The sequence below is a fragment of the Dendrobium catenatum genome, unplaced genomic scaffold (genome assembly GCF_001605985.2).
Source record: "Dendrobium catenatum unplaced genomic scaffold, ASM160598v2 fragScaff_scaffold_658, whole genome shotgun sequence".
Taxonomy (NCBI): domain Eukaryota; kingdom Viridiplantae; phylum Streptophyta; class Magnoliopsida; order Asparagales; family Orchidaceae; genus Dendrobium; species Dendrobium catenatum.
In genome coordinates, this window is record NW_021319120.1 from 79,239 (window position 1) to 100,681 (window position 21,443).

The window sequence follows — 21,443 nt, forward strand, 5'->3', positions numbered from 1 at the left end:
ATATATGTATTAAATTATTAATGTATATATATATATATTAAATTAAGACACCCCAATAACACCACTAAAATGAACATTTCGATAAAATAAACTTGATACTAAAGTACTAGATTTAATAAGATTTCGTTTAGGATGACTTTTTTACTGTTTCTTAAAATAATTTTTTAGTACAAAAAATTAAAATTTTTTACTAAAAAGTTGCTTTAGAAAGCAGTAAGAAAGTCATCCCAAATGAAGCCTAAAACTTCATTTAAGTTAGTTTTCTTAATGATTTTTTTTTGGAAAAATTCTTAATGCATGCTTTTTAAAACAAATTTTTAGTTAAAAATTTTCATGAATTAGAAATTTTTGTATTAAAAAATTTGTTTTAGAAAGCAATGAAAAAGCTGCCCCAAATTAAGCCTAAATTATTTTGAATCAAGTACGAAAAGAATAATTAAAAAATTCATAACACCATTTGGGAGGCTAAATAATCTCCAAGCATTGCAAGTTGCAGTGAAAATAAGTTTCTAGATGTTAGGAATTCAAGGAGTTTAAGATCGCTCAAATATGGTCACTTGATGCCCAAACATTTGTTTATGATCATGATAGACAATAAATAATCTCAAATAGAGTGCTTGTAAATTTTATTAAAGAGAACCATAATGTCACTTAGTTCAATCTCAAAATCTATATGAATACACTATTTTTTTTTTCGCATGAAGGTGATCCATGAGCTAGAGTGCAAAAGAGTTTTGCATGATAATCGACTTCAACAATCACAACTTCAGCTTGACTTTCTAACAATCTCGATGTCCGCTATCACCTATAAGATCGATACATACAATCGATAATAATATCAATGCATGTCATCGTCAATAATGCATATATATGCATGTTATCAACACCAATGTTGATGTCCTTGATCTTGGCAATACCAATACATGTTGTGTCCTCCAACACTGATGCCTGTCATCACTAGCAAAGTTGATGTACATCAACAAGATCAAGGTCGACACATGTCATTGTCCAACAAAGGCAATGCTCATCATTAACATCAACCCTAACAATTATCGCTGCCAACATGATTGATACAAATTGTTGATGTTATTATAAACACATGTCATTACCAATAAGACTGATACTCATCATCGACATCAACCTAGACAATTGTTGCTGCCAAAATGGTTGATACTACTCGTTAATAGCAATGTGAACACACATCATCGCCAACATAGTCAATGCTTGTCGTTGATATCAACCCCAACTCACATCGTAGCCAACAACACTGACTTCTGATGTCAACATCGTCCTTGACACCTACCATTACCAACAATATTTATTCACATGTTGATACCAACTTCGATGCACACAATTGCTAACAAGTTCAACTCACCCATTTGACATCAGCACAAACACTTGTCGTTGTCAAAAAGATCGCCTACCATCACCATCAATGCATACAATCAATAAGAGTGCCAATTTTGATACACGACATCAATACTAAGAAAAACGATCTCTAATCTCTCCTCCAAGAAAAAACGATCAAACATGCAATCAACAATTTTTTGAAGATAAACATAAAATCTTAATGCTCCTACTTTTGCTTTAGAAGCAATCTTCCACAACTTCTGTCTAGCTACTATTTTGAAGAATGACATTATTTATAACTTATGACATATACTAGTACAATCATTTCAAATGAGTCAAATATCATCATTTTTCTCATTCTCAAATTTTCACGTGAAAAACTCATATATCTCATGAGTTGCTCTTATCTTATCTATATGGGTATATAATATTTGTAGAACGTTAGAATGATAAATTTTCTACTATCATGAATGTTCAAACATGCAGCTTAATTAATTCAAGCTAAAACGAATTGTTAATTTCCCTGGTGATCTTCATTCTTGGACCATTCAATCAAACTTCTATTTAATTTTTTTTAAATCTTCATCTCCAGGAACAATTATTAGGTTAGGTGACCTGACTTAGCTCTACGTTCGGACGCCAATAACATGTCGCCACGTGGTCTTACTCAATACCGCGTGGCCCGACGACTTGACCCGGGATTGCTATGTTCGCGTATTGTTCTAGGTATTGCTCGGTATTGCTAGGTATTGCTTGGCAATAATGAAAAATATCGCTATGTGTAGACCAATACCGAGTAATACCGAGAAATACAGAGAAAAACTCGGTATTGCTCGGTATTACTCGATATTGGACTTCACAGATTGTATTTCTCGTTATTGCCAAGCAAAATCGACCAATACCGAAATACTGAGAAATACCTAGCAACACGCGAACATAGCAATCCCGTCTCCATTTCGGGTCGGGGTTGTCGGACCGCGCGATAAATAGTGAGAACACGTGACACTATTTTAGTGGCGTCCAAACGTAAAGCTACGTCAGGTGACCGGACCAAATAAAAATTCCATCTCCAGGGTCAAATAACTACACTAATAAACCATTCTGATCAACTAGATTTTTTTTTTTTTTTTTTTTGGTTAAATAAAATGCTACGTCTTCAGTATGGTTCCGGAGAAATATCCATCTTCAAACACTTCAATTAATTTTATGACCGGTAAATTGAATCACACAAATATCTGCCTATTTCTGGAATTGATGGATTTAGCTTATTAAAGACTTGCGGCCAATAAATCGTATAAATTTCTGCTTCAATAAGGCCCACGGTCTTATGTCCTTAATTGATTAACTCACAAAATGCTTTTATAAAAAATAAGTCAATTGCGATTAACATAAAAATTTATTTAATTGAGTTCAATTATTTTATTGTAATATTTTATATTTTATATTTACTCTATTAAAGTTTTATATAAATTACTCACACTAACAAATTCCTATTAAATGAAAATACTTAAAAAAATTATATTGATTTAAAGTTCCAACCTACTATAAACCAGAGGTGTATATGCTTATGAAATCTCAATCTCTCAGCTAAATTTTTTCACAATTATATCATATAATATAGGTCAGATTGAGACAACTCTCGATGGGTTATTTGAAAGTATCTTCCTAAATATGCCTCACCAACAATCATCTCTCTCACGTATGATAGTTATACATATTTTTTTTTCTGTTGATCTTCTAAGTATGATAGTTCATATTTTTTTTTATGTTGATCTTCTTCTTTTTACCATTTACTCTCTCGAGTCTAACATGCCAAAATCTACCAGGTTCTAAGGCTAATCACTATAAGAAGTCTATAATGATATAATTTTTTCCGTGGTGATTTTGGTTTGTGATAATAGTTCTTTTGTTTTTAATGAATTTAAAAAAAAAAAAAAAAAAATTCCCCCACCCTGAAAAAAGAAGTTGGATCCGCCCCTGATTTTCCTCAATTATATCGTATAATATAGATCGGATTGAGACAACTCTCGATGGGTTATTTGAATATAGCTTCCTAAATATGTCTCACCAAAAATCATCTCTCTCAAGTATGATAGTTATACATGTTTTTTCTATTGATCTTCTTCTTTTTACCATTTACTCTCTCGAGTCCTACATGCCAAAATTTACCAGGTTCTAAGGCTAATTGCTATGAGAAGTCTATAATGATATAAACCAAGGTTATAATTGTTCAACATGAATGAAAACTCTAATAGTATGTCTCTACCATGCAGTGTATATTCCCTTCATACCTTATTTCGATAACTAAGATCTAATGCTTAAATTATTTAGTGAAGTGCTAGATGTAGTGTTAGAAAAGTTATATGAAATGAACACATCAAAATCCCAATGTTTTTTATCGCAAAAATGTAATTAGTCCTATCAAAGCCCTAGAAATATTCACGTTAACACCAAATGCACATAAAAAATCTCTCTTTAATGAATTGTATGACAATAATATTGACAATTACATTGTACACTTACCCCTTTAATTGAAAAGGAACAACAAAGAAAAAAAGAAGAAGATTAAATACAATATTTTTTTATAGTCTAAAATTATATTTGAGATCTATTTTCCCCTTATTTTACCTATTTTGAGATTTATGTTTCATTCCAAAATATCGTGATTGTAAATTTTTTGAACTTTAAACTATTCACGATTTATCAAAATTTTCTCAATTCATTATTATTTTTATTTTATTATTGTTGGATATTCCTAAATAGTCTCACTCTTGGGTTGTATACACATATAATCAATTCAAATATCATGAATCTACACATTTTGTTATTAGATTCGATCACTTATCAGTTATCTTATAAATCTAATATGGATTTATGATATACGTCTTAGACGATAAAACCCTATATAAATTATTGGGTTTTAAATAATTTTTTTAGTTAACTAGTCCAACACATATTCTATTAACAGCTAACTGGCTCCACCAATAGGCTTGATTGGGCTTGGCTGGTAAAGAAATGGATTGGCTCTTTTAAACTAGAATTAAGGTTTAGTTTGAGATTATTTTTTTATTGATTCTTAAAATGACTTTTTAGTATAAAAATTAAAAATTTTATATTAAAAAGCTGCTTTAAGAAATAGTAAGAAAGCTGTTCCAAAAGAAATTTAAATAGTAAGTGCTCTTATTCATTCTCTATTATTACCTACATTATGCCAGCAGCCCATGTTTATTGCTTAGGCCTTCTGTGTTTCAACTGTTAGAATGGATTGATGCCACATATAGTTCTCAGTTGCCAGTTAAAAATTTATTCCTTCTTATTACTTGTTGTTCCATTTATTATATCTGGAAAGAACGAAATGAAAGAAGATTTGGGACTTCTTCTCATAGTATCACTGTTACTGCAATTATCATTAAAAGAGCGGTTTTTGAGAAAGTTAACAAATGGAAGAACTCTACTACTCTGCTGGATATGCTATAATTATGTCTTCTTCTTTGATCTTCGAGGCCCCTACGATGGATTTTCGGTTTGCTTTACTTGCGGGTGTTGCCTTGGACAATGATGTACCCAATTGCAGGCCTCCTAGGATGGCCCTTGGGCAACCAGGTGAACTCGATACAACTGCTGATCTTATTCGAATTTCTGAGTCCAGGCAAAGATAGTTGTGCAAGTTTGTGATGAATTCTGGGTGCCTTAATGTTTTGGAATACCTCATGTACTCTTTATTGTCTATTTTTCAGGAATCTGTTTTTGTTCTTTTGGGCTCTATCTGAGCCATCTTTTTTTTTTTTCAGGCTTTAGTTTTATTACATTATTTTTAATCTTTTTTATTAATATTCGGACTTTGTCCAAATTCTCCCCCCCTCTTTTTTTTTTTTCAGGCTTTAGTTTTATTACATTATTTTTAATCTTTTTTATTAATATTCCCCCCCCCCCCCCAAAAAAAAAAAAAAGTGTCCCAATGTGACAATTTCCTACACGAAATCAACTATGACAAAATTTTAATATAGCTATTTCTACTAGCCGTTGTGACACAAATATTTTCACAAATCCTAAACTATTATTACTTATTGCGAAGCCTATTATTAATTTGTGAAATTTGGTTTTTGGTCGCAGCTCGAATAGACCTGTCAATTTCGGGTTACGGGTCGGGTTCGGGTCCGACCCGTAACTGACCCAGCTTTATTAGGGTCGGGTCAACCCAACCCGGTTTTATAAACGGGTCGGTTTTCGAAACCCGAAACCGTCCCGTCTCAGTTTCGGGTCAAACTGACCCGACCCGGTTAACCGTATATACAGTAATTTTAATTATAATTTAAGGTTAAAAAAAAAAAAAAACTAAAGCCTAAAGTGCAAACAACAAACTGCAAAACATCAATTATAGTCTTTATAGAGAAATTGAAATACTAATTTAGAAATTATAAACCCATCATTTACACATTTATTTTAGTTACAAAATTACAAACTAAATTCAATTTTAGAGAAATACTAATTTACAAAATTTCAACATTGAAATTTACAACCTCAATCTCAGATTCTCAATTAAGAATAATTATTTATACAATTATACATTTATGCTCAAATGCTCCTCAAAATGCTCCTCGAAATGCACCTCATCTCCTCGAAATCTCCTCGAAATAACACCTTCAAATCTGCAATGACCTGGAATAAAATCAATTATATAGTTTGCAAACTCAAATATGTAAAAAAAATATATTGCTCTGCTCAGATTAAACCTTCAGATTTATTAATCATTTAACCTCATAATGAGGTCATTGTAATGTACGATGTAAGTTTAATCAATATTGTCCTATTAACAAATTATCATCCTAGGTGACAATTTATATTAACTTAATGTCTGTTCTTAGAATAAGATTGTAAGATAGTATTTGTTATTCTAAGTTAATAAAAATTGTCACTTGGTTGTAAATTGTAATAGTACATAAGAACTTACACTTATATGAGTCCCACTTTCATCTTAGAAGGTTATTCATCATCGCTTCATCGCATATACAGATATACTGTTATAAATTTCTCATTTCACTTCCTTCTGGGCCTAGCTTCCTTGCATTTCAATTTTCAACTTCCAAAAACCGAAAGCACTCTAAGCAGCAGCCAACATTCAGCAACATAACACCCGAAAAGCTAACAATAGCTTTCACAGAATAATAGAATATACAAGAAGCAGTAAGTCAAACAAATAAAATGCATTATCAAACAAATAAAACCATATGTATTAATAGAAGTCCAAAGGTCTGAAGTTAAGCACAACCTACTTGTCATTTTTGCTAATTGTGAACGTATATTACTCTTCTCTTTACTAAATAATTTCATACAATCACTTCGTGCGGTGTTTCTTGAAAACAACTGTAAGTCCCGACGAAGATGCGTTAGAAGAGCTCGAACTCCAACCCACTCAACACACTGAAATGACAAGTCATGCATAATGATACATGCAATAAACAGGTCACGGAATTCTGACTGATCAAACTTACTACCAGTCATAGAAATGGAGGATTCAGAGTTTGTTTGTAAAATGAGTTGCCCAATATCACGCATATTTCTTTTTTTACAATTTTTCAAGTGTCGTCTTAAATTTGCAGTGCCATTTTTTCTATCACAGAAATATGTCACACCACATTTCTTGCATTTACACCTTTGCTTACCATCTTTTGGCTTAGGCAACATCTCAAAGTAACCCCAAACAACCGATGTCATTCTTCCCCGCTTCCTAGCAACTTCACCTCCTTCATTACATGGCTCTAACTCTACCACATTTTCAAATGGCCCAACTTCTTCAATTTCATCAATACAAACATTATCAGCAATGGTATTAGAGCCCTCCATCTATCAGAAATATAAGAAGACATCACAAAAAATGAAAAAAAACTACTTAACACTTAACAAACAGTTAACTACATGATCATGATGCCCTAACTGCATCACAAAAAATGCAAAAAATCAGTAAATGATAAGTTAATAACCAAAACAAAAAATGGAAAAAAAAAAAAAGATACAAGATTTAACTGCCTCAATGACTAAAAGCTTCTGGCATATGCAAAAGTTCAAAGTTCAAAACGGGCTAAACTAGAGACTAGAGAGTAGAGAAAAATCAATATGTTGCTTAATCAGTTAATCACTTAAACTTAAACACTGTTGCCATTTGCCAACAATATTTGCACAATTTTTTATAACCCTAGCCGAAATAAACCCTAGCAGAGAAATAGATTTCACGGGAATACGGGATAACTTCAACTTCCAAAAATCTCAACACCATCGCAAAGAAATAGAGTCTTAGAGAATAAATCAATATATGATAAGATGAAGAACACAAAATATCAAAACCTTCATGGCTTTATCTTCTAAACTATCAAAAAATACTAATAGAAATGAGAAACGAGATACAAACAGTGAAATAGATTAGGGAATGTGTGAAGCGTAAGCGTAGACGCCGTCGTGCCGACGAGACTGAGAGGCGGAGACTGAGAGAATCAGAAACCCTAAACAGAAGACAGGAGACGGAACGAGAGAGTAGAGACGAGGTCACGAGAGTTACGAGATTAATACGACCCCGCTCGTCGCTCGACTGACGCCCTAAGTTATAATTTTTATTTATTAAATTATTAAAGTCGCGGGTCAATTCGGGTTACTATCGGGTTTCCGGGTTAATCCGGACCAACCCGAATAACTAAATGGGTTGAAATTCCAGATCCTAATCCGACCCGTTATTAAACCGGGTCGACCCGAACCCGAGAATTTCGGGTCGGTTTCGGATCGGATTTTTGGGTCGGATTGACAGGTCTAAGCTCGAAGAGCCACGGTCGGGTCGCTCCCACACTTCCAAGATGGGTAATGGTAGCAAACCCTAGTCGGCAACCATTGCGGTCGCTCGTCAGCGGCAGGGAAACTCTTGTAGGAGACGAATCTACCCGATCAGCAGCGAAGCTGACATGGCATTGAAGTATGGTGCTGCTCGACTCGCAAGCAATCTTCGGCATCATTATGCTCGGAGCGCTTCCCTTCTCCATTCTCACGCCACCAGTTTCGGTGATTCATCTCTTTTTCCATTAATGTCTCTTCTCTCTATTTCGTAGAAAGTTCTGGCTTCTATTTTGGATTACTGCGCAGAGAATAGGGCATTTGTTCCAATTGTAGTTTCGGGGATAGTGCTGGTGCTTCAGCAATTGCAATTATGAGTTGGTATTTTTTATTATTGGTTTTATTATATTGATAACAGCTGCAGCAAAATATGAATTGTATTTATGAAAATCAATGTTGACGTAGAATCACTGGAAAGAAATGTTAAGTAAATATTACTTGCCTATTATACAGAAGAATGCTTGGCATAAGTTAATATCATCAAAAAAGATGCGTGCTTATCATAATTTGAGGGTCTGTTTGGTTGCAAGGAGTGAGACATGGAACTTTGATTTCTAGAATTGAAAATTTGAGAAGTAACTTTGGAATAAACAGATTTGTTACTTCTTAGGAAAGCGAAAGTTCTTCTTTTATGTTGTTTGTTTGTGCAGAAAGTGTAGGCGTCTGATTGTGGAGGAGCCACTTTATTCTTGCAGACTAATATTCTGGTTTTTGTGCACCCATCGTAGTTTTGAATTAGTGAAATCCTAGACTCTAAGATAACCTATAAAGAAGGGCATATCCAAACATGTTGTAGTAAATGTTGTTATGTCTATACTGGAACAAAAATGGCTGTAGAATTGTTATGAATTATTAAATTTTTTGTTGTCCTAGCTATTTCATTCATGTGCAATCATGTTGATACATCAACCGATGTAATACTACAACCTGTACGTCCATGATATGAAAATAAAGGACTGTTGGCGTTACCTAAGGATTTCAGTGGTCATGATCTACATAAAATCATTCAGCATTTGTGGCAGACACTGAATTATCTTTAAAGAGCTGCATTTTCCTGTTTGTATTGTTTTGTAAAAGAAAATGCTCCACATGGATCTCAGTGGCTACTTGTATATATACACCCATTGTACTAAGGAGAAGCACTTAATATCAGTTTTCTCTTTTTTTCCCCTATAGTCTTCTTGCTTCCCCATTTTCTTCACTTTTATCCTCTCCCTCTTTTTGTTTCCTAGCTCTTGTTCTTTTCTCAATCTTTTGTTTTGTCCTAGCATTGGTTTGATTGACTGATCAATCAATGCTCTTCGTTGATGCTTACCTTTGTATCCACACCAACCTTGATGATTGTTTCTTTTGGTTGGCCCATCACAATGACATCCTCAAACTTTTTGGTGACATTTTTTAAGAAATTAACGTCAATTTGATTAAATTGGGGGAAAAATAAGATCAATCTCAACATGGTAATATCCAATACCATCATGTACTCCTTAGCAGCCTCTTTCATTTCGGGTTTTTTTCGGTCCAAACCCTCCTTTGTCTACCAAATAGGAGATTCTCAATTTTTTTTGGGAGCAATCAACAAAATTGGATTAAAAAAATTGAGCAATTCTACAGGTTTGATAAGTTTTCTAATGCGAATAAGTTATCTTTTATTTGCTTCCATATGTTTAGCTCGGTAGAAGAATGGCTTCTTTGAATAAAAAAAAGTTAACCGCCTCTCTACCTTTCTAGAGTTCTTGAAGGTTCTCTATTCATAATTTGGATTGTCGCAATACATGGGCTTCAAAGGAGAGCTCACTAAATTATTACAACATTATTTCGTTCAAGATTACCAACATTGATTTGAGCAATTGGCCAATCATATACCTGATGTAAATAATGCTTTCTTGGAAAGATATTTTGTGTTTGGTTCAAATAAAAAATTCAAGAAGAAGTAAAGCTTCCTGCTTCCATCAACTATCCACCCTCAATCAAGCAATGGGCTTAGCAATTTTTGTTGAAGATAAAATTCAGGAATGATCTTCCACCTTTTACCTAAATCATTATCCATCACACCTTCTCAAGGACATTACATCACTACCGACACCAAGCCCAAACCAAAATTGACCAAAATTCCTTCTGGAAAACCATCATTTCCAATCTAGAAACTTACAATCCTGGGAGTGAATAAAAAGCGCAGGCAAGGATTGTGTTAAAGTTGTGATGAACGGTACCATCACAACCATTTTTAAGACTAAAATGGTCATTATTGTAATACCTGGCTATTAAGGAGGCAAATTTCTACTCCGACCAACATATCATATCTTGGTATACCCACCTTTAATAGTGGAGGAATGTAAGGAGCAGTTGCGATCAGCTATCATGCCTTAGTGGGCTAACCTTTGCCCTCTGACATTTGCCTCAAAGGTTCTCCACCCAATGCAAATGTCCAAGTTCTTGCCAACACTGGATCCACCCATTATTTCATAATTGAAAGCCTTGTCCATTACATAGGATTACCAATTACACAAATCGCACATTTTTCAAGTTATGGTTGATACGACGGAAGCTTAACTTGCACGGAAAGTGCTCTAATGTTGCCTTAAGTTTCTAAGTCCATCACTCTCAAATGGTTCTATTCATATTGCCAATGGAGCTGAAATTGTGTTAGGTAAACAATAAATTGAATTGCTAGGTGATGTATTAAATAAGTCTAAATACACTGTCATGAAATATACACAAACCATAAGAGGACACTTGTAAGGGCGGTGGAATAATTTGAGTTTTTGTAGATTCAGAATGATATTCAAATTCTACATAAAGGAGCTGAAGGTTCCCAGCCAATTAATATTAAATCATATCGCTACCCCCATCACCGAAAAACTCAAATTGAAAAAATAGTTGCCATCATTCTAGCCTCCAAGGTAATTTATCCAAGAATTAGCCCTTTTTCATCACCAATTATCTTAGTTAGAAAGAAATGTGACATTTGGTAATTTTGTTTTGATTATCGTGTTCTCAATCAAATTACTATTCCTAGTTAATATCTAATTCCATTAGTTGATGAATGATGAATTACTGGATGAACTCCATGGTGCTAATTCTTTTTCAAAACTAGGCTTACGCTTGGGCTACCACTTGATTCATATGGCTGACAATGACATTTGCAAACCAGCATTTAGAACTCACGAAGGACAATATGAGTTCTCATTATGCCATTCGACCTTTCAAGCCCCTTGTCATTATTCATAATATTATGAATTATAATCTTAAAGCTTTATCTTTGTTAGTTTGTCAATTTTTTTTATGATATATTAATAAAGTGTTGCAAAGATGAGGATACTCAAGTGGATGAGTGGCTTTACTCTTAAAGGCAGGATACAAAACAAGTATATACGTGAAAAGGTTGGAATAACTCTAGTGGAAAATAAGATTAGAGAGAGTCTTCTTAGATGGTTTGCTACTTTGGCCACATAAAACATCAACATTTTGATGACCCTGTTAGGAGAATAGATGTGTTAGATCCGGTCTATGTTAAAAAAGGTAGAGATAGACCTGTAAAGACTTGGTTAGAAAGTATTCAAAAAGTCATTTTATTACTAGACTCAAATGAGAATTTGATTTTAATAGGACACAATGGAGAAACTGATTCATATGGCTGACCCTACGCATTGAGATAAAGGCTTAATGTTATTGTTGTTGTATTAATTTATAGACTACATATGAGACATTCGACTCTTCTTCTCAACTATTCAAACAAAAATTTTTATTTTATAAAACGATCTAAATGTATTTTTAGAAGAAGCACCTTTGAATATCTTTAACATATAGTTGGTAGTAGTTGCTCACTCGGCGTACAAAATTGATGCCATACTATAGTGGCCACAACAAAAATAACAAAACAGCTACGTGGCTACTTGGGTCTCGCAAGTTACTATAGTCATTTGGTCACCATTTTTGCAATTGTTGCTATTCTTCTCACTTCATTGCTGCAAAGTGCTCATTTCTATCGGGCGATCAAGTTAAATAAGTCCTTCACTACCTTGAAATCATCTTTATGAAACCCTCCATGGCTAGTTCTACCAGATTTTAGCAAACATTTTATTGTTGAAATTAATGTTTTGGGTGCTATAATTGGGGTGATTCTAACACAATGAAAGTAACCTATTGCTTTTTTCAACAAAAAAAAAAATACACTCATAAATGTAGCTAGCCTTTGCATATTTTCTCAAGCTTTTCAAAATCAATGATCAATCTCTAAATAGTGTGAATATCTTTTGGGTATTAAGTTTCAATCAAAACACCTCGACAACCTGTTACGGTTGCAGGCCAAGGGAGGCTAGACCAACAATGGAGGGGGTTGAACCTGAAACCAAATCCAGGGAGATTTCAACCCCTCTTGTGGGGCCAACAATGCAATAATTCATTATCTTATGAAGATAATTAAGGAGGGAATTAAGGAGATAATTAAGGAGGTAAAGATCTCATATTTAAATTCAATTAGGAGAGGGAAATTAATAAGGAAAGCAGGTTGATTTGGGGGTTTATTTGAAGGGGATTAACTTAAAGATATTTTCTAATTTAAAAAGGATAGATTTGGGGGCTGAATTGGAGGAGATTAATTCGGAGATATTTTCTAATTGAATATGGCTGATTTGTGGGCTGATTTGAGAGGGAATTGGGGGAGGGCTGTTTTGGAATTTTTATAAGTAGTAGGATTTATTTTTTGTTTGTATGCAAAATTTGATTTCAGAGTACTATAATTTTCCTTTTGTGAGGGATCCTAGTGGCGTCTAGGATTTGGGAGAGAAGGTCCTCCTCTCAAAAGCGGACCATTGTATTTTACTTTGTTCGTATTTGATTTGCTATCAATAAAAATCTATTTTTGTGTTGAATCTCTAGGAGTTTGTTGCTGTTTTTGATACCAAGACACATCACAACCATCCATGAAAATATGAATGAGACCATTCAAACTCCCAAGCGGCAGTGTTATCTAGTAAAATTACTTGGATTTGACCATATAATTGTATATATCCAAATATTTTTAGTAAGGTATTTGATACCTTATCTCACATGCATGAGGACTATTAATTACTGAACAACAACAATATCAAGCCTTTATTCCACTATTTGAGGTTGGCTACATGAATCGATTTTCTCCATTGTGTCCTGTTAAGAGTCAAATTCTCTAAATTTATTTCCTTGACAACTGAATACAAACAAAGAATTAACCTAGTTGCTAGTATTCAACTTCATTGAGATAAGTTTTCTAAATAGTTCTGAAGATGGAATTAATTTTTTACGAAGGAAAGATAGTTCCTTCTAACAAGCAGCTAATCTCTTCCATTTTGCATGAATTTCATTCCAGTATAATCAGCAAAAATAGAGAGGTCAAGAAAACACTCAGCTGTCTTTACTCAGTTTATTCTTGGCTATCACAACTGACCAAACGTCCTGGAATTTGTCAAAAATTGTCCAACCTGTAAAATGACTATTTATCAACAACTTTCACCAGCCAGACTTTGCTGCCCCTCCTCTCCCTATCGAGCATTTTGGAGGATGTGTCCATGGACTTTATAACCAGGTTTCTTGTATTAAGCATTAAAACAACCATTATGGTGGTTGCAGATTGCTTGTCTAAGTACTTTTTTTTAAACTTCAATGGCTAGTTTTATTACTTCTGACATTGCAACAGTTACTGACATTTATAAACTTCATGGCATTCGTAGTTGTATTATATTTAATACAGATCAATTTTTTACAAGTAGTTTCTCTCCCGGATTATTTCAGTTAAATGGTACAAAGTTATGCTTTAGGACAATCCATCATCCACAAATTGATGGGCAACCTAAGACAACGAATCAAGGGCTCGAAAAGTACCTTTGCTGATATATAATGGATGCACCTCCACTTGGCTGCAGTTCTGACATTGTGCAGATTATCATACAATACCTCCTTCCATTCCCCCTCCTGCTTCACTCCATTTCAAATCATATATGGTCAATTGCCACCTACTCCTATTTTTTTTATTGGCCATCTTCTCCAATCGAAGTGTTGATAGCATTCTCACTGAATGAAGCATCATTCCGCACCACCTCAAGAAAAATCTTGTTGCCATGCAAAACCTTACGAAGCAACTAGCCGATAGACATCTCCGAGATGTGGAGTTAATGTTGGTGATTGTTTGTTAATTGAAGCATCAACCATATTGATAGTTTTCTGTTCGTCAACAGTCATGCCCTAAACCGTCCAGGTAGTTTTATGGTCCATTCGAATTGTTTGAACAAATTGGCCATGGAACTTATCGTTTGGCTCTTTGGCAACACGCGTATTAATCTGGTATCTCTTTGTTAAGGCCATATTACAAATTATTCCTTACACACCCAGAATTACCAGCAGCAGCCTTCTACAGCTATCCAACCTTGAACCTCGTTGCAATTATTTAGTCATGCCACCTATCACAGAACCACAGCTCCTGGTACAATGGGACATTCCACCCATGGAGGAATCTTCTTGGATACCACAGTCCAATTTTATAAAATATTTTCCTTGCTTCAACCTTGGGGACAAGGACAAAACCTTCTTAAGGAGGGGATAATTGATACATTGATCGATGTAAATCAGCAACCTCACACAAAGATAAAGGACCACCTGCATGGCTTAATGATTTCAGGCTTTCAGCCGACATGATGTGCATAAAAACTGTTCATTCAGCATTTGTATCAAACTCTGGAATTCTGTAATCTTTAAAGATTTGCAGTTCCCTTCTTGTATTGTTTTTTAAAAGAAAACAAACCTAGGGGATCTCGGTGGCTACATGCATATATGCACCGACTGTACTATGGAGAAGCACGAAATATCGATTTTCTTTTTTCCCCCTAAACTCTTCTTGCTTCCCTCTTTTTTCCCACTCTTCCTCTTTTCCTCTGTTTTTTTCCTCGCTTCTGTTCATTTTGCAATCTTTTGTTCCATAACCCAGCATTTGTTTGACTGATCCATTACATGCATTTTAAATTATTACGTGTTTATATTGTAAACTCACTTCTTTCTCATAGGCATCAATAGTCAAAAGGTGCAAAGCTCTAATGCCAGGAATACAACAACCAGAAAGCAGTTATTGCTGTTATTCATTCCTGTAAAATACATCTTTGGATCTTTGTGTTGCTGTGTCTGTGTATCCGCATGAGAGAGCATACTTTCCTATCTGCACCGGTATTTTATTTTTTCTTCATGGTTAAATTAAACTCTCATATTGTCAGTTAAATATATAGTATTTCTTTTAGTCCTTATGGTGCCTATAAAAATGAGGGCATTGTCTATCTCTTTGCTCTAGGAAACTATGTCTTGATAGAATCATGCAGTTTATTTCTTTTTTTGTCTTATTAGCTGGGAGCAGTATCTCAAGGAAATGGTATTTTTTTATTATATCAAATGCATCTTCGTTCTTGTAGAGGCTATTAAATGTTGGTATGGAGTAGCAATGATTTGAGCATTAGCTGTTGCTCTTTAGCATAAACATAGGCTAGTGTATTGTCTTCCACAGTTATGGTTGCACAAACTCCAAAGAAAATAATAAACCCTGTATATATCTGATTAAAAAACTATAAAAATATGGAAACCTATTCCGTTTGTGTATAGTTTTCCTACTAATTTGGGATGTTGACTTCTCTCCTTAGTGAGCAAATTACTGTATTTATTGACCAAATTTAAAGAACTAAATTTGTACCATGCTTTAGCAAAAGCTAAATGAGGCCATTTGTATAGTATATAGAAACTTGAGGGCTTTTTGGTTGCAAGTATTCAAAATTCAATGGAATTTTAAATGCAATGCATCAGAAATACATGTATTTGAAATTTAGTTTTTTTTTTGTTTTTTGTGTTTGGTAGGGACTAATAAATTTGTTTTTTGTATTTGGTAGGGACTAATAAAAATTGTATAAAAAAAATAAATAAAAGAAAATACATAGGGCATGGTTTGCAACCTAGGACACGAAATTGAGGTGAGTTCGCGATACAGGATTGGCATTGACAGGGGCGCACGATGTGCTGGAGCTTGTGACGAGATTGCTGGGGAGTGGACATGATGGGATTGATGAAAACTCGCTGGGGTAGGCAACGAAGAGCTCATGACAATGTGGGAAGTCATGCTGGGATCATTAGGGGAGGTTGTGATGGGATTGACATTGCTCTGTGACGTGAGAGAATTAAAGGTCGAGGTCGCTTTCGAGCTGTGTATTGAAAATCACCTAGTTTGGACAATTTCGTAATACACCAAAAGTACACTAGTTTAGGTATTTCAAATTCCTTCAATCAGTACTTTGCATTTATATTACTTCCAACAGAACAAAAAAAATCTTAAAATTCAGGCATTTGCTTTAAACTACACCCATAATACTTAAGAGCAAACTTCCCCTTAATAATGTATTTCTCTATTATTGGTGTGTATAATTTCTTGTGAGATGCTTACTTATCTACCTCTCAATGAATGTTTTATTTTCCTTATATTTAAGATCAAGATCATTAAACGCTAACCATACCTGCAGGATTTAAAGAGGTATCAGAAGAAGAAAAAAGTAAGCTGGTTGGTAATGTCTTCAACAGCGTTGCTTCAAACTATGATCTTATGAATGATCTGATGAGTGGTGGATTGCATAGATTATGGAAGGACAGGTTAGATCTTCCTATCTATAGATAATATTGTGTACAACCTGATCTATTGGGCCACTTGTAAGTGTATGACTTATTTGGAAATTAACTTTTCAGATTGGTTTCGAAACTGCATCCTTTCCCTGGTATGAAGCATCTTGATGTTGCTGGTGGGACAGGTATAAAGATTTGAAAATACTCTCTGGTCAAACAATTATTTCCTCTTATATGTTGCAGTCATTTAATAAATAATGGATTTTAATTTATTTAAACAATAAACCTGATTATTAATTGACACTTTTTGAATTATTTGTTTTGTTTCACTTGATTGCATTTGGATCATCTCTTGGCGCATCAATGTGCAAAACTTGGCTTTAAATAGTATATTTATCAAATGCCTGTACGTTTTATCAAATGCCTGTACGTTAATTGTTTGCATGCTTTCATTCTCGTAAACAAAACTGAATCATGCCATCCTCATTACCTGAGTTGTGGGTGAAAATTGGGGGCATAAAAAAAAAAATGTTGCGTTCAGCTTGTATATTTTACTTGAGTTTGAATAATTTTATTAGCTAACTTGAGTTTGAATAATTTTATAAGCTAACTTGAGTTTCACTTATTTGATGATAAGTAAAATGAGCTAAGTTTGACTAAGATTTTTTTTTCAGCTCGTTTTTCACATGAATCAAATAAAAGCTCAATTGATTATATTCGATTCAATAAGAACTCAATGTATATAAAATTTAATTATGTAATATTAGTGCAAATATTCAAAAGTATATGTGCATGTAATAATGATTTTTCTTGTATTTACTATCAAAATAACTGAAAGCACTTAACACACATTTTGAGTTCTATGGTGCCTAAGAAGCATTACACTGAAAACCATATTTTTTTTTTTCCGTGCAATTGGCGCCTTCAAATTAAAAGCAATTGATGGCCTTGTGGAAGTATGCTATAGTTTGTAGAATTATGATTCCTTTTTAAAGCATCATAGCCATTGGCAAGATATTTATGCCTACGTGAAACACTTCACAGCAAGAACAGTAGGGTTGAAAATAAACCTGGTTATTAAATTTGATTCCTCCAAGGAAAACTTAAGGTTGTTCGGTTGCAAATATTAAGAGTGATAAGTAAAAGAAATACATGAGCTTTGTTTTTTTTTTTAACTTGAAGTTGAGCGTGTTGATTCTATTTTTAAGAATTAAGGTGATGCACAAGAGTGTACGAATTATAGATGAATTAAGTTAATGTGCCATACATTAAAAGTAGGGAGAGAGTTATTGAGCATAGGTTATGACTTGATGCTAATGTTTCTCAAAATCAATTTCAATTTATGTCGGGTAGTCTAATATGGAAGTTGTACACTTACTGAGAGATTTGATGGAGAATTATGGAGAGAATAAGGAGGTTCTACATATGATATTGATTTAGAGAAAGCAAGATAAAATTCAAAGAGAAGTGTTTAGAGAGATTTAGAAAAGAAAAGAGTTCATAATACTTATGTCCAAGTCATTAAGAATAAATATGCAGGAGATGTTCCTTGTGTTCAAACACAAGGTGGTTTGACCAAATATTTTTCTATTTCAGTTGGATTGCATTAGTAATCATCTTTAAGCCTGTATCTTTTTGTTTTAGTCATGGATGTTCTTACTAGACATTTGCAAGAGAACCTTGGTTTATATTATTTGTTGATAAGACTAGAGAGGGAGTTAAAAGAAAACTTGAATTATGGAGGTCAACCTTAGAGTCTAAAGATTCTTATTTAAGTAGATAAAAAATCAAATACATGGAGAATAATTTGAGTATTAATAGATTTAGTGGGGGCATTGTGATTTTAGACGATCAAATTATTAAGAAGAGTACACGTTTTAGATATCTTGGATTTGTTGTTCAAAATGATGGGGATACTATTAGTAAAATTCAAGTTGGATGGTTGAAGTGGAGGAATGCATCAAGCATGTTCTGTGACAGAAAAGTACCTCTCAAACTTAATGGAAAATTTTATAAGATGGTGCTCAAACCTGCAATGCTTTATAGTGCAGAATGCTGCCCATTAAAAGAGTCATAAATTAAGTTTTGTAGAGATGAGGATGCTCAGGTGGATGAGTGACTTCACTCTTAGAGCAATGCAAAACAAGTATATGCGTGAAAAGGTTGGAGTAGCTCCAATAGCCAATATGATTAGAGAGAGTTTCCTTGGATGGTTTGGACACATAAAACGTCGTCCTTCTAATGACCTGGTTAGGAGAATAGATGTATTAGATTTGGCCTATGCTAAAAAAGGTAGAAGTAGACCTAAAAGACTTAGTTAGAAAATATTAAAAATGATATTTTTTTATTAGATTTAAACAAGAATTTGACTCTTAATAGTCCACAATGGAGAAAAAGGATTCATGTAGTAGATCCCACGTAGTGAGATAAAGGCTTGATGTTGTTGTTATTGTTGTGGTGTTTAACTTGAAGTTAATCAAATACAAAGTATTTGTGCAGTGTAAATCAGGTAAATTCCAAATTTAGGGAAATTCACAGCCCACAACCTGCTATTGCATCCTACCACCAACTGACCATTTTCTAACTTTCATGCATTTTAAAAACATCCAACTAAATAGCCTTTAATGTGTTCTCTCTATGTTCCATAATTTTGTTTGCATTTTACAACTTTTAGGGTATTGAAGCGAGGAGGCAGGTTTCTTTGCCTAGAACTCAGTCATGTCGAGCAACCCCTCTTCAAGCAAATGTGAGTTATAGTTGGATTGTGACTATGCCTATTTGTAAACTGTGGTGTATATACTCTGCATTTTTTACATTTATCTCTCTAAGTAATGGCTTTTTTAGACAATAATTTTTTTTTAAAAGTTAATTTTTCATTTATGCATACGAGTTTTTGCAAAAAAAAAAATCTCAATTTTTATGATCTCCGTTGCAGTTATGACTACTACTCGTTCAAAGTCATTCCAGCAATCGGAGAGCTTGTAGCAGGTGACAAGGAGTCTTATCAATATTTGGTAGAGAGTATCCGTCGATTCCCTAACCAGGTCAGCTTTTCTCCTTGATATTTTCGTTCCTCCCTTCTTTTCCATCCTACCCATATTGAATTTTCTTCAACTAAGCCTTGATAAGCCCCCACCCCCACCATTATTTCTTTATTGAGCATTTCTTTTTTGGAACTTTTTGTCCATCAATTCTCCATGAAACTTCCACTTGGTTAAACAGGATACTTTTGCTCGAATGATAGCTGATACTGGATTTCAGAAAGTTGAATATGAGAATCTTGTGGGCGGAGTTGTTGCTATTCATTCTGCTGTAAAGTGGTAGGGAAAGCCTTGCATCTGAGAAATTATTCCGTGCGGACACCGAATGTCATACAGAGATCAACCAGAATGCGCCACATCACCCCTTGCTCAGTACTGTTGCTTGGTACTGATGACGTGCTGCATTCTGGTTGGTCTCCGAACGCCGTTCTGCGTCTGGTCTCCGCACAGAATAATTTCTCCGCATCTCATTCAACAATTTTCACTTACTGTTGATATTTAGGTTTCGTTTGGAACAACTTTTTTGTTGCATTCTAAAACAGCTTTTTAGTACATAAATTTTTTGAATTTGATAATTTTATACTAGAAAGTTGTTTTATAAAGAAGTACGAAAGCTGTCCCAAACGAAATCTTAATTTGTTGCAGTTTCTTCTTGGCATTAGTGTTCCAAACAATTATGTATTTTTTCTTAGCTGGAATTATCTGTGGCATGGATCTTAAGGAGAACAAAAAGTTCTTGGTGTATTCAATAAGTTTTTTTTTTACATCATTAATGATAAATTTCTTTTGTTCTTAGTTTATTTTTCAATGATTGGTATACCATACCATCACAATTTTGAGCTTATTTAAGTGCCAGGTCATTATACTCATTTTAATAATCATTTGGTATAGTTGAGCTAATCCTTTAATCCAATGTTTTTTCATGCATCCAAGATAATTTTGTTGACAACTATTGTTCTCAAAATATTTTGCAAATGTGAGAAATTTTATACTTATTGGGTAGGGTCATAATTATGGAGAGATTATTATGTGTGGAGTCCGGACAGAGAACCGTTTGATTTTGGGATTGTGAACAGTAAAAGTGTAGTTATTGTTCACCAATGCTTTTACTGTTCACAATAACAAAAAAGAACGGTTCTCTGTGCCTGGACTCTATACGTAATGATCTCTCCATAATTATGACCTCGAAAGAGCAGCAATAATTTAAAGATGGACTCATTTTCACATTTGATATAGCATTCAAGTAATTATCGACAAATATTAACTCATAGGGATTTAATTTGACATCTTTCATACATATTAATGTTATCCGGTAACATTCTGACAAATAATATTGAATAAATCCAAATTCTTAGTGAATTTCTCTTAATATCTTTCATATAAGTTAATATCATCAAATATTGCTTTGACAACCAGCTTTGCTAGGTCAAAAATATGTGATGGGCTTCTTTAATCTCTTCTATATAGGGCAGTGTCATCATCTATTAATTATATGTCACAAATTTTTAGTAGATTTCTCTTGATTTTTTTCACACAAGTTAATATCATCAATATGATTGT

General features: G+C 33.9%; 1 protein-coding gene across 1 annotated transcript; it reads left to right on the forward strand.

Annotated features, from left to right (window-relative positions):
* Positions 1 to 8,167: 8,167 nt before the first annotated feature.
* On the forward strand, positions 8,168 to 20,646 carry LOC110093348 (2-methoxy-6-polyprenyl-1,4-benzoquinol methylase, mitochondrial). Its single transcript, XM_028695563.1, has 6 exons — positions 8,168 to 8,394; positions 16,746 to 16,872; positions 16,966 to 17,027; positions 19,495 to 19,588; positions 19,778 to 19,886; positions 20,065 to 20,646. Exons 1-6 carry the CDS (start codon positions 8,298 to 8,300, stop codon positions 20,164 to 20,166), a joined length of 591 nt encoding a protein of 196 aa, XP_028551396.1. The 5' UTR covers positions 8,168 to 8,297; the 3' UTR covers positions 20,167 to 20,646.
* The last annotated feature ends 797 nt before the right edge of the window (positions 20,647 to 21,443 follow it).

Bases quoted from the DNA above. Each gene is read 5' to 3' on its own strand.
- LOC110093348 (XM_028695563.1), top strand. From the start codon at position 8,298: ATGGCATTGAAGTATGGTGCTGCTCGACTCGCAAGCAATCTTCGGCAT. The intron at 16,873-16,965 runs GTTAGATCTTCC...TTAACTTTTCAG, and splicing joins CATAGATTATGGAAGGACAG to ATTGGTTTCGAAACTGCATC. The intron at 19,887-20,064 runs GTCAGCTTTTCT...TTGGTTAAACAG, and splicing joins TCCGTCGATTCCCTAACCAG to GATACTTTTGCTCGAATGAT.